Below are 14,814 nucleotides of genomic sequence, written 5' to 3'. Positions count from 1 at the left end.
TTCAAGAGATTTATCACTTTTCTAAATGAGCATGCTTCATAACATAAACAAAATGAGAATGTATACGTGAAGGAATACTTTTTGATATTTTTACATGACAGAGTACATTTTTCCTTCCACATCACTGACTCTTTTGTTTTCTTCTTAATGAGAAGCCTTAACAGTTTTGATGTAATTTATTTTTCTTGAAATGTTTGTAATAAATACATAGAAATAGTATCTTAACACTGAATTGGGACAAAAACATTCTGAGATAGAAATAACATATTTTTTCACTCTTAGACTGAAAAAGCAGATACTTTTATGACAAGTAACAGTATATTACAAAGCCGTACAGTATATTTATAATATGTAAAAACTTCTCTGGTGCCGTTATTTATGAACACATCTGAATACCTCATTTTACTATTTCTGACTGTCAGTTCTTTGTCCACAGGCTAGATATGGCATTGCTTCTTTATGAGGGATATGGAAGGGGAGACAAAACATGACAGCCGTAATAGTTGAAAGAGGAAAATAGTGAAAATATAAAAATCCACATTAAAGGAATTCTGTTTTTTTTTAGTAGGCTGCAACTCTTGACTATGACTACATGCTAAAGTAAAACTATTTCTAGGTGTCTTGCTGTTTTGGTTTGGTTTGGGTCATTGTTTCTTTTAACCTAAATACTACTCTTCCTTTCTCAAAGCTAACACCTACCCCCCTGCCCTTATCTTTTTTTCTTAATATACCAGAGGGGCTTCCTTTTATTGTTTCCTCATAAATGCAACTCTGTGCCAAGCATAGCATGAGGAATTGCTATGTCACATAATAAATGTGTAAGATTATTGCTTTTCAAAGAGGAGGCCCCATTCAACATCCAGTACAGATTCTGGTCACCACCACACCGATCATACCTGTTGGGCCAACGCACACTGAGGAAAGACATGGCAGGAATCCATACTAAAAACAGCCCTTGCATCAAAAAAATTATATTCAGACAGACTACACAGAGATACTCCCACAAAACAGCCCTTCAAGACCTTTAGGTAACTGTTTCTCCTAAACTCACACAGTTAGAGAAATATAAGTAAAATGCAGAAGCAAAGGAACCGCTCCCAATTAAAAGATCAAGAGAATTCCCTAAAGGAATAAACAATGAAACTGACCTTTTCAGTCTATTACATCCCAGGTTCAGAATGAAGTTAATAAGAATGCTGAAGGAAATTTTAAAAAGCTGTTGATAGAAATGCAGATTATTATAAAAAGGGACTGGATTGTTGCTTTCATTCATGAAGGAGAAATGTAATTCTGCTGATTTAAGTAACATATCTTTACGAACAAACTGCTGCTGAACTCAGAATGAAGGGCAAAAGACATACATCCATATTCTTAGGCTCCCTACCACAGTCATCTTAATCAAGGAGCTCGCCTTTTGGGAAGGAGGGAAAGAACAGAATTTAGATTGCGGAGCTCAGATTAGGGTCACGAGGGACTTAGCTAGGGCCGAAGGATTTCACATACTAAGCAAATCTGGTCTTGAATCTGGTCTCACATTTGCTGTTTCTGAAAAGATGATCAACCTGCATTATATTTTTTACTTGTAAGAAATATAAGTACTCAAACTTATTCATCTACTCTCTGTAGGTTTTTATTATTGCTTGCTTAAAATATATTATAGACCCTAAGAAGAGACTTCATTTATGTTGAAGTCATCTACCAAAATCAGCACATAGAGCTTATTTTCTTCATATAATTATGTCTCTCTAAAACAGTTTGCAGCAAAAAGTAGAAAGATGCCTTGAAGATGGAATTCGCCTTCCCATGTTAGATGCAAAACAGCTTCAGAATGAAAATGATAACCTGAGACAACAAAATGAGAACGCCAATAAGGTCAGTACATATATTTAATAGTGAGCTTTGACAGTGAAATCTGTAGATATGTGTGTGCATATATATAACTTATTTACTTTGATTTATATTTTTACTAATATTTAGCAGCTTTTATGGAGAAGGCAATGCCACCCCACTCCAGTGCTCTTGCCTGGAAAATCCCATGGACGGAGGAGCCTGGTGGGCTACACAGTCCATGGGGTCGCTAAGAGTCGGACACGACTGAGCGACTTCACTTTCACTTTTCACTTTCATGCATCGGAGAAGGAAATGGCAACCCACTCCAGTGTTCTCGCCTGGAGAATCCCAGGGACGGGGGAGCCTGATGGGCTGCCATCTATGGGGTCGCACAGAGTCGGACACGACTGAAGTGACTTAGCAGCAGCAGCAGTAGCAGCTTTTATAGAATTTTTAGTTTGAATGTCTTTATTAGGAAAGAAAATAGCAATTTAAGTAACTGTAAATTAAATCCAAACTAAAGAAGTTATGTTATTTCTTAGCAAAAACAAAAGGATATCTTTTTCTTTCCTAAATTATTCAAAATCTGTTTCAAACTTACTATTTTTTAAATATTTATTTATTTGGTTGTGCCGGGTCTTATTTGTGGCTCACAGGATCCTTAGTTGTGGCATCAAACTCTTGGTTGGGGTGGTATCTAATTCCCCGACCAGGGATCAAAACCGGCTCCCTTGCATTGGGAGCACAGAGTTTTAGCCACTGGACCATCAGGGAAGTTCCTCAAATTTGTTTTTATAAAATGTCAAGATTAAAAGTTTATCAAGAACTAGAGTAAGGCATTTGCAGTTTTGTTTATGTGTGATCTAAATCATATGGCTATTTTAAAGGATGCTTTGTATAAATACTTCAGTAAAAAAAAAAATCACATTTTGATTTTTTTTTTTAATTCATGATTCTGTGTGCTTTTGTTTTCTTGAAATTTGGTAGTTCTAAAAAAGAAATGAAAAAAAAATTTGATTCAGACTGATATATTTCCTGTGTTCTAGATAATAGATAGCCAACAAGATGAGATTGACAGAATGATTTTGGAAATTCAGGTAAGGAATATTTTGTACATTTTTAATCAAGCTGTATGCTCAATTACATATCTAAAAATATAAAAGCATATATGTTTTGTGTAAAAATATTAATAACACTGGAGATGACATAAATTCTTTAATATTAATCTTTCAGTTTTTTAGAATAAAAATGATTCTTGGTAAATCATTTCTTCAAAAAATCATTCTCTGTTCCTTACCTTGCCTCTTTTCAACTGGGTGTAGTCTCTCTCTACTACTGAGAACACATTTGAGTAAGACCATCAATGATGTGCTATTTAAAGACAATGGACTGTTTTTAGTTCATTGTGACTGGGCAAGAACCCACCCCTCCTACTAATTCTATATGTTGTTTTCTGTATTATCAAAGTATAACACTGCATATTTGTGTCTGTTCCTCCTACTTATTTTCTTCACAGACTACTGTAGATCACCTACTATCTAGAGCTTAGGGTGTCTGACCCATAATACAAACCAAAATTTGTAGATTAAGTGGATTTTCATCCTTTTATTGATTTGCCAAATATTTACTGAGCCCCTGCATATATGCCAGGTACTGTTCTTAGCACTGGAGGTTCATCAGTGAACAAAGCAAGTCCCTGGCCATTTTAGTGGGGTGAGTTGGAGAAATGGAAGAATAATGCCAAGTAGAGAAGTGAAGTGAAAGTCTCTCAGTCGTGTCCGACTCTTTGTGACCCCATGGACTATCCAGTCCATGGAATTCTCCAGGCCAGAATACTGGAGTGGGTAGCTGTTCCCTTCTCCAGGGGATCTTCCCAACCCAGGGTTCAAACCCACGTCTCCCGTGTTGCAGGCAGATTTTTTACCAACTGAGCCACCAGGGAAGCCCCAAGAAGAAATATGTGCTATTATTTTTTTTTTTTAATTAAAAAATAAATTATTAAAAAAAAAACAGAGGGCAATGACAGATCATGTTGCATTAGATACAGCGGCCATGAAGTTTTCCCCCAGTAAGTCACATTTGGACATAGATTTGCAGGGAGTTAATTAACCAGGGGAAGAACATTCCAGGCAGAGAGAGCAGCCAGTGCCCTGAGTGTGGCTGTGCCCTGAGTGTACTCCCTGACGAACAGGAAGGCAGCTGGTGTGGAGACACCTGCTTGTGAAACCCAGCGAGAGCTGACCGGTGGGAGAAAGTAGCCCAGGGCCACATCACACAAGGGGATATTATGTCTTCGTGTTTTATTCTTCAGGTGATAGGAAACCATTGGACAAGTTATGCTGAATACATTTTTATTTTTATATCTCCTGATAGGAGTATTCTCAAAGCTGGAGATAAAAAAGAATCACATAAGTGGTTTGAACATCAGAATTTATGGACAGTCTTCTTTGTCTTTTGACCATGTTAAGTGATCTATCAATGTGATCAAATACTAGTCCAGTTCAGCAAGTATGTGGACTTACTGGATTGATTCACAGAGGTTATACTTTTTAATGTGTATTCCTTCAGTCGTTCTATAAGACATTCCAATCGAGAGATGGTTGGTTTCCTCAGCCATTATCTAACTTCTTATCACGGACAACAGTGAAAAGAATTTCTATTTTATTTGGTAACATTTTCCAAGAAGTAAATCTAATAAAAACGATCTCAATGCAAATTAAGGACAGTCAGCTTTGTCCTTTGGCATTGAAAACCTTTTATAGTCATTTAAAAATATTTATGTTTGGTTACTCTGGATCTTGGTTGCTGTGTGCAGGCTTTCTCTAGTTGCAGCAAGCAGGGCCTGCTCTTGATTGCGCTGCTTGGGCTTCTCACTGCAGTGGCTTCTCTTATTGCAGAGCATGGGCTCTAAGTTCCTGGGCTTCTGTAGTTGTGGCTCGAGGATTCTAGAGGGAGGGCTTAGTACTAGTAGTATGTGGGGTTAGTTGCTCCGCAGCATGTGGGATCTTCCCTGACCAGGGATTGCATCTGTGTTCCCTGCGTTGGCAGGCAGATTCTTACCCACTGTACCACCAGGGAAGTCCTTATAATTCTTTTATAATGGGAAGTTTGTCTCTTTTGCTACATTTATTTACATCAATATGGATTCATGGCTATGTTTTATACCTTGGGTTATGATTTAATACTATTGTACTTTGTTGCTCACATTGTTCCAGTTTGGGGCATTGGCAGCTCTTTCATTTGACTCATGTGTCCTTTTGGATTACTTCCTCTCCCTACCACTTCTGTGTGTGTGTGTGTGTGTTAGCACAAGAAGTCTTTCTATCTAGGAAAAAAAAATTGTTTTTAATAGAGGTTAAGTTTTAAACTCAGGTAATCTTTCTGTTTTTACTCTCTTGCTAACCCTAAAACTCCATAATAACTAGCAAAATTCCACTATTATGATCATGCCCTATTTCTTTATTCTGGTACTTTCACAGGCATTGGTGAATATTATCTTGGAAGTGAATATTGTCAAGATAGAAAATCCTAGAAGATTTTGAAGTTCTTTAAGCAGTGAAAAATGCCTATGCTTACTACAGGAAAATTTAGCAGAAAAAGGAGTTCTTAGGCCCATGGATATATTTTTTAAGAATACTGCAGAAAAATCCCTTCAAAGGAATATTTAAATATCTAAAAAACATCTTTGAAACATACATTTATTTTACTTTTGATCAACTTTAATAGTTTTTGGTGATATAAAACTCATTTCCAGGGATTGGACCCTAATATATAATCTGTCTGTAGAGTTTGATTTATTAGGAGCCAGTGAAGTCATTGTTTGGAGTGAGGTTACCCACTGATGGTAATTATTCATAGAAATATAATAGTCATTAGCATCCTCTGAAAGTCAGTTCTAACACGGTTGTCTATGTAGTTGAAACATTCTTTAAGTCAGATAAGATGCTTCTGTGTTACTAGCTTTTCTTAGCTCTCCAGTACATAATATTAATAGTCTCTTTCCATTTTTTAACTATTCCCTTTAAGGTAAAAATGACATTCTTGTTATTTAAAAGTCCAAGCAATACAAAAGTGTCATCCTCCCTATCCTGTTCTACTCTTCACTCCAGAGATAACTAGTTACAAAATTGTATCTTTGTAGACATTTTCCTATGCATTCACTTAAATATGATTCTTTATATGTTTGTATTTAAATAGCGAGATAATATAATAAATATTGTTTTGTGCTGTACATGTTTTTTCATCTAATAATATATACTGATCATTTCATGTCAGTAAATTCAAAACTACTTCATTCTTTTTAAATAAAACATTTTATAATGAGCACATACCATAATTTAGGGCTTCCCTGGTGATTCAGGCGGTGAAGCATCTGCCTGCAATGTGGGAGGACCTGGGTTCGATCCCTGGGTTGGGAAGATCCCCTGGAGAAGGAAACGGCAACCCACTCCAGTGTTCTTGCCTGGAGAATCCCATGGACAGAGGAGCCTGGTGGGCTACAGTCCGTGGGGTCACAAAGAGTCGGACACGACTGAGTGACTTTACTATACTATACTATACTATACTATACTATAAGATGTGTTCAGTTCAGTTCAGTCCCTCAGTCATGGGTGACTCTTTATGACCCCATGGACTGCAGCATGCCAGGCCTCCCTGTCCATCCCCAACTCCTGGAGCTTGCTCAAACTCCATCGAGTTTGTCCATCAAGTCGGTGATGCCATTCAACCATCTCGTCCTCTGTTGTCCCCTTCTCCTCCTGCCTTCAATCTTTGCCAGCATCAGGGTCTTTTCCAGTGAGTCAGTTCTTCACATCAGGTGGCCAAGGTACTGGAGTTTCAGCTTCAGCATCAGTCCTTCCAACAAATATTCAGGACAGATTTCCTTTATGATTGATTGGTTGGATGTCCTTGCAGTCCAAGGGACTCTCAAGAGTCTTCTCCAACACCACATTTCAAAAGCATCAGTTCTTCAGTGCTGTGTATCAGAAGTCAGATAGATACTGATTTAGGTCAGTGACAAGTTTATTGATTCACAGCTTTGAAGTTTGGGGAGAACTCAGTCTTCTACCGATTATAATGTATTTGTTGTTGAATATAGAAAAGGTTTTACTTCATGTAAAAGTGTATACTAATTTTGAAATTGAATTCAGTGCTATAAAAACGCAGATGTATCTGTTTTGTTCAGCTGTCAAGGTAACATTGTTAACTGGTGTGAATACCTTGATTACTAGTTGATCCTTTAGAAATACTGCCTTTCCTTTTATCCACAAAACCAGTGTAGCTAAACTGGCTTCTCCTCTTAAAAGGTTCTTCTTCTGTCAGTGTACAATAGAAAAGACATTTTGCAGTAGAATCTTTACCATCATTTCCGTAAACCTGGCTACAGTCTTTGAGTGTGAATGAGTTCTTCTTTGGGCATTATTACCTTCCTTCCTATTTACTTCTCAAAAGTACATTTCAACCATGTAACTTTGTTTCCAGTGAAATCTTACCATTTTATGTTACCATTATAATCTTTTGGCAGAGGACATACAAAATAAAAAGGTTTACTTGTTTTTTTCTAACACATTAAAATGTGTTCTCATTAAAAGGATTTATGCACTTAAATGATTTTTCACCAGTTTCCTTGTGGACTAGTTCTGAGCAGCTCTTCCTGTCATCATGCTAAAAGCAGAACTCTCAGGCAGATGGTTTGTAATGTTACATCAGGTAGCAAGATGATAGTTAAGAAAGGAATTTGAGCTGGACACTGTCTTTAATTATTATTAAATAGAAACCTTAAGAAATGTGATTTTTATGGGGCTTGCATTTCATTATTTATTGCTTAGATTTAAAATACTTTGAAAATTCTCTTTTATCAATATGGAAGAATGAGGGAGAGTGATTTAATATTTGTCCACACTTAGGCCAAAGTGAGAAATGGAACCTCTGTTGCCAAATGAAGAGGTGTCAGTGATGGTTCTGGGTGATGATATTATATGTTATAGGAATGGTTCTTTCTGGTTTATGTTTACTATCCCTGGACCTCAACAGTAATCATACAAAGTAAGAAAGAGCATATTTTTATACACGAAGTTGCTGAGATTTTGAAAGGTGTGCCCAGAATCTCAGCTGAGATTCTAAGTCATGTCTGTCTGACCTCAGAGTTTGTGCCTTGGGAATTAATCCTGGCTACTTCAAAGTGAAAAAAAAAAAAATGTTAGTCTGATTTGTTCCTTATATTAAGATAAGCCTTAGGGGAGAGAATTGTTTTAAGGGATTTTCCTGGAATGAAACGGAGAAGGCGATGGCACCCCACTCCGTACTCTCACCTGGAAAATCCCATGGACGGAGGAGCCTGGTGGGCTGCAGCCCATGGGGTTGCGAAGAGTTGGACACGACTGAGTGACTTCCCTTTCACTTTTCGCTTTCATGCATTGGAGAAGGAAATGGCAACCTACTCCAGTGTTCTTGCTTGGAGAATCCCAGGGACGGGGGAGCCTGGTGGGCTGCCATCTATGGGGTCACACAGAGTTGGACACGACTGAAGTGACTTAGCAGCAGCACCAGCAGCCGGAATGAAAAAGAGTTAAGCTGGAGCACGTTGGGAAACTAATCTCCTGTGGAAAGCACCTTATACTTAGTTGCCTTGAAGTGCAATCTGGCAATTTTGTCCCCAAAGTGAAATTTTTTAGTACATTACACTCTACTATATGGTGGCATTATTAGCTCCTTGAGAGAAATAAAATGCCTTTTTTTCCCCCTGATACATTTATTTCAAAAGCTTTATCATGACTTTATCTCTTACTTATTTCTGTCATCCTAGCTCTCTTTGCTATTTCTCACACAGAAGAGACACCCGTCTGCCTCAGAACCTTTACACGACTGAAACATACTCTCTAGTTACCTATGGGACACAGTCTCTCACCTCCTTCAGGACTTTGCTCAGATGTCATCCTCTCCATGAGCCCTTATTCTTTCGGATTTGACATTCCACCCCCCTTCCATCACCACACTCTGTTCTCCAAAGGAGTGGGCAAATTCTAATATGTGATGCTACATAACTTACATATTTATTATGTTTATATTCTTTGGCCTTTTTCCTCCTAGTACAAGTTCCACAAGGACCAAGTGTTTTTGCCTTTTTGACTGTTTTGTTCACTGATGTGGATATATTTTTGCTAAATGAATGATTATATGAAGGAATGTATTTGTGATGCTCTTTCGTGTGTGGGATGGGATGAGGTGAGGTTGGTTACTTGTGTGTGTTTATATAACAAAACTGCTAATATAAGATTCTTTCAAAATATTCTGTCCTAAATTAGGTTTGTGAAGTATGTAGAATACCTTGAGTAAGGCACATTTGGTTTTTCTTCATTTGGGCTATCTGTATTTAAGGGGAAAAAAATGGTTAGCATTTCTGGATATTTAAATCAAAATATTAATAACAAATGAATTTAAAACCACATTCAGCTCCAAGAATGATTGTGATACAGACCTGTTTAGGTTAGTAACTTAGACTTAAATCATTATTAAACAAGAAATTTAAAGAGAAATTGTAGACATTTAAAAATTAATTTATTTTTAACTTTAGTAATTCTATTCTAAGCTTAGCTGAAATTCCCTTGCCCTTGCTTTTTTCTTAAACATGTGCTTTTTCATGTAGTTTGGAATAGAGAAGTAATCTTTTAGCTGAAATGTTAACTGTTAGCCAACTATAGCGCTCACACCTAATATTATCCTATAAGGAGTACAGCATTTGGTCTTATTAGAATAAGTGTATCTGTGAACTCTTTCCTCTGTTCAAGGACCACCTAGCTAGTGCCTTTGAACCCAACCAACATGTTAAGCTTGATGTTAATATTGTTCTCAAATTCAGTTTTCCTTCTTGTAACAAACAGCACCAGTGCCAACCCTTTCTAATTCATTCTGCTGAACAAGATTGCCTTCTTCTTCACTGGTTTAAATTTAGGTTTATGTGGTAACACATTAATCAGATTTACTAGCTAATTATCAGTCACATTCAACATGATAAAAATAAAAAACTGTAGTCTTTTAAAGAATTATTTTGCACTGTTATGAAAATACCTGTTTTGGGTTCAGTTTTCATTGTTAAAATGAGATTTAGAGTAGTTTATTTGTGATGCCTTTATTTACAATATTAATAAAATAAAGTCATAAATCTTAAGAAAATTTTGGATAAATTCTGGATTCCAGCCAAATAATCTTGTCATGCCAGTAAGTATCAGTTTTTGGCTAGGTAAATAAATCCCAACATATCATGCAATCAAATGGATTTTGATTCAGTCAAGTGTAGTTACAAAGGAATTTCAGTACCCAAAAATATATATTCTCAAATAGCCCATGTGACTTTGTGCTGTGGAACTCATTTTTGTGGAATATAAAGCAAGTTTTTCCTTGAAATAAAATGTACTTGTTATAGAGCTTGATTCATTTGTATCCAACTTTTGAGTTATTAAATATAATATTTTTACAGAGTTTAGCAGACAAATGAAATAAAAAAGCAAAAAGGTTAGGTAGTGTTACTAAGAAAACCATTTTATATTTAGAGTCTTATCTCACCAGTGGTGACTACCATCCTCTCTTATTCCACCCAGAGATAATGTGAGGGGGGAAAAAGTAGGTTGTGTGCTAATTGGGTGGTCAACATTCTGAAGTATTTTTAGTGTTGAGACTAAATACAGACCTGAAGGGGAAAAAAACGAAATCTCTTCTCTAGACATATTTATTGATCTTGTGGTTTAAAAGGAGAAAAGTTGATAGAAAAAAGTCACTGATAAGTACAAGGTTTATAACAAGTTCTTCTGTGGTATGTTGCTGAAAATCAGATTTATAAGCTGAAATAACCCAAGAGCTCTTAAAATATCCTATATTCTGCTTTGATATACTCAAGATTTTCTCACAATAGTGTCATGTCTGTTTAATTTATAATTTTATAATGGAGTTAAGAGAGAGATTAGTTTATCTAAGCCCTATAGTAGACCTTTGGCTTGAATTCAACATTATATTCACTGCTTGGAATACTATATACCAAGAGGAATGTTTACCTGTGTTTCAAATAATAGAAAACAGGGATAGTCATATGATCTTATCATCTTGTAGCTTATTGATCATAAGAAAAAGTTTTTTTTTTTTTTTTCAAGTATGCTGTGCCATGCATAGTTGCTTCAGTCATTTCTGACTCTTTGACACCCCAGGGACTGTAGCCTGCCAAGCTCCTCAGTCCTTGGGATTTTTTAGGAAAGAATACTGGAGTGGGTTGTCATTTCCTCCTCCAGCGGATCTTCCCAACCCAGGGATCAAACCCACATCTCCTGCATTGCAGGCGGATTTTTTCCTGCTCAATTTTTAAAGTATAGATTTGCTAATACACTCCCAGTATATAAATGAGAATCAGTAAAATAAAAACTGTTTGTAATATAGCGTTAAACTGCACCTTTAGATTTAATATGTTTTACCAAGAATTAAAACTTATTTGGTAAAGATGATACTTTTCCTTCCCAGTCATGGAAAAGATGATACTTTTCCTTCCTTCTATCCACTCTAGAAGTAATATGACTTAATTGAGAAGTGGAGGCCTCATTTTCCAAGGGATTGGGGAAGTCAGGACATCTAAAGTGTTCAGAGCCAGTATTCCTGGTTGCCTACCTAATTGTATTATGCTTTAAGCATTAACATGCTTTGCTTTCAAATTCTCTTTATTGTAGTCTATGCAAGGGAAACTTTCTAAAGAAAAATTGACTACTCAAAAGATGATGGAAGAGCTGGAGAAGAAAGAAAGAAACCTTCAGAGATTAAGAACATTGCTTGATGTGAGTAGAAGAAATTCAGATTGCTTTCAAGGATGATTCAGTACCTATTTAAGTTACAGGAAATGCCTGTTTTGTACATACTCGTAAATCATTTTTTAATTGAAGACTTGATTTTGTTGTGCCAGATAATTAAATTCATTAGGTTTCTTAATAAGATTATAATAAAAAGACAAATTTTTAGTTTTGTATTGTCTTAGAAACAATTTCATACACTTAACTACAGCAAAGTCAGCTGTTACATAGAGATTAGATCCCAAGTCATAAAATGATGCATAAATTGAATATAAACAAAGTTACGCTTGAAAATCCTTAAGGAAGGTAAAATGTAGACACGTCATCTATGGAACAGATCACTTTCTTCATTTAATTATGAGATGAAATATTAATATTTGGCTTGTATTTAACGACATGTTACGTAAAAAGTACTTATTTTAGTTTTTGAGCTGTCATCGTGACATTTTCCTCTAAATAGTTAGAAATACATCTCCAAAAATTAGGGACAGTGCCATTTCAGCACTGTCCCCCCATATAAGAATAAGAATTTTCCTTGATGTTTGGTAATACCTGTCTTAGAAAAATTCCCGCCTTTCTTCCCCAAATGTTAAAACCAGTATCAATCAAGACCATGTGTTGTGTTTCAGTTTGCTTTTTAAACCTAAAGTTCTTTTCTTCTCCTTAACAGAATCAGGCCTTTTGTCATAGACTCAGATTTGTTATACCTGGATTTGTCTGATTGCTTCCTCATGGTGTCATTTATCTTGTTCTCTACCCCCTGTGTTTCTTGTAAGCTAGAAGTTAAAGCTAAGGATATTAGACTCAGTGCAAACCTTTTTTGGCATGAATACTTGGTAGGTATTTTTCACGTCGTCAAATGATGTGTGTGTGCTTGTCCCACTGTGAGTGTCACCAACACCCATCTCCCTGGACTGAGGTGGTGACAGGCTGAGTCCTTCCGCTCTAACAGCAGCCTCTGCCGTCAGCGGGTCTGTGGGCTGGTACTCAGGCAAGCGTGTGACTATCCCGTGGGCCAGCGCCCTTTCCCTTGATGGTTTTAACATCCACCAATGACCATCTGAGTCATTAGACAATTAAAAGAGTAATTTTTATATCATTCCTTTTACAATTATTAGCTAGCATTCTTCTATAAAAAATTTTATTTTCCTCATTAACCCAGGCTATTTGGCTTTTCTGAAATTTCCAGTACCACCTGGAAAGTTAGTCAAACTTACCTTTAATTACTAATTTTCAGGATGAGGAATAAATGGTGGTAATTTGGGGAGTAAGTGAGTGTAGCTTTTTCTGAGCATAATAAATCATGAGCTCATACTGATACTTCTAATTCAGATTTAGCAATTGAGAGTTGCTTGGGCTTTTTTCTTCATCTTTGATTTTATACTTTTCTTTTCCTCTTTACGCTGAAAAATTTGGTTCCTATCAACACCGTAACATATATACTTTTTTCTCGATGTACAAAAAATAGTTTCAGATTAGGTAAATCACTGTTGCTGCTAACAATAAAAATACAGGATGAGGTTTCAATTTTCTTTGCAGTTCTTTCTATTCTGGGGATAAATCTCATAGCAAATTACGTAACAACCAAGGTACTTTTAATATGAGACCTTGGGAGACTCCCTAGAAACTGAGTCTGTTGGAATTTATGTTTCGTCTCTCAGATTCACCCTCGGACATCAGATGGCACAGAGAAACCCTTTCCAGTATTTGAATTCTTTTTCTCTCCCTTTTTATTTTTCTTACTGCATGTATGCAGTTAAATCTGATTACTGTGCATGTAATATGACTTCACTGTTTTGTTTATAGACTTGGGTGGGAGAATGTCAACCTTTATGGCTTTTGAGTACCTTTTCTCTGTTCTGACAGCCTGATTTTTGTTTTCTTTATCCAATGCAGAACCAAAGACAAACAGAAGAGACCTGCTCTTTATTGGATCAGGGCCAGGAAGCAGAACAGTCCAGGCAGCAGACCGTTCTTTGCAAAAGGCCACTCTTTGATTTGAGTGTGATTGATCAGCTGTTCAAGGAAATGTCCTATTGTTTGCTTGACTTGAAGGCATTGTGTAGTATTCTTAATCAGCGTGCTCAGGGCAAGGAGCCTAATCTTTCTTTATTACTGGGAATCAGATGTAAGTGGCTAATGACTTGTCCTAACTGTATTGCCTAACAATTAGAAACATATCTTCTTGAATTAGAAACGTCTGTCTTTTCCCTATTTATTTTTATCTCCCTTCCTACTTAGATTTATAAATTTCTGAATCAGTCTGTGGCTCTGAATACCTGTTACTGCTTCATAGCTAGAACTTGCCTCATTGGATTTATAAAAATGAGGAGGGTCATGGTTGATATGGACTGCCACTTGGAAGAATGCCTATAAATCCACATATATGGATGAGTTAGGAGATGTTGCCTGTGCAGAATTCAGTACGTGACCAGAATGGTAGTTAAGTGTGATTTTCTGATTATTTTCCTAAAAGTGATGATTCTCTTTGCTTTCGTGGTGATTGTATTAAATTAATGACCCGTCCATCAGTCCGCTGGTAAAATATCTGAGAGAAAATACTTAGAAGCTTTCCTGTGTATGTTCTGTGGCAGCTGTTTAATATAGGTGCCGATGCTGCCACATGAGCCAGTTTTCGTGCCTGGAGCTCTGTTGTCCTTGCGATGTGCACCTGCTGGCTTTGTCCCTTTCCATGTGACACCCACCCATTCTGCCTCATTCTTCCTTCCTGCACCCTGATGGTGAGGGCTGCCTCAGTACTATCCTAGGGTCTGGTCCCTTCTCTGCTACTTTTGCTGGAACACTCAACTTACATAAGGGCCCAAAATCATTATAATATTGATATGTTGGTCTCTTTTTAATATAGAGGAAATGGACTTCAGTAAGGAGAAATGAGTGGAATAAGACCATAATGTTTCTATACCAACATGTTATATTGAGTAATTGCTTAATAATATGATTACTATGTGGAGAAGGAAATGGCAACCCATTCCAGTGTTCTTGCCTGGAGAATCCCAAGGACGGGGGAGCCTGGTGGGCTGCCGTCTATGGGGTCGCACAGAGTCGGACACAACTGAAGCGACTTTGCAGCAGCAGCAGCAGCATGATTACTATGTGACTGAGTGGAGACTAGTTTTATTTCCAGTTTCATCAAAGAGAT

The 14,814-nt window shown here is 36.8% G+C and overlaps 1 protein-coding gene across 3 annotated transcripts in view; it reads left to right on the top strand.

Annotated features, from left to right (window-relative positions):
• CEP85L (centrosomal protein 85 like) overlaps positions 1-14,814 on the top strand; it is a 145,692-nt gene that overhangs the window by 120,699 nt on the left and 10,179 nt on the right. For 2 of the 3 annotated variants that reach the window (XM_006071450.4, XM_006071451.4), the window contains 4 exons: positions 1,755-1,872; positions 2,877-2,927; positions 11,538-11,642; positions 13,551-13,782. In XM_006071450.4, the coding sequence (XP_006071512.3) occupies positions 1,755-1,872; positions 2,877-2,927; positions 11,538-11,642; positions 13,551-13,782 (506 nt within the window). The remainder of the gene's footprint in view (positions 1-1,754; positions 1,873-2,876; positions 2,928-11,537; positions 11,643-13,550; positions 13,783-14,814) is intronic. The other variant, XM_006071452.4, reaches the window with a different exon arrangement.

The sequence above is a fragment of the Bubalus bubalis genome, chromosome 10 (assembly GCF_019923935.1).
Source record: "Bubalus bubalis isolate 160015118507 breed Murrah chromosome 10, NDDB_SH_1, whole genome shotgun sequence".
Taxonomy (NCBI): Eukaryota; Metazoa; Chordata; class Mammalia; order Artiodactyla; family Bovidae; genus Bubalus; species Bubalus bubalis.
Note: the sequence above shows the minus strand (reverse complement) of the source record. Positions and strands in the feature narration are given on the sequence as shown.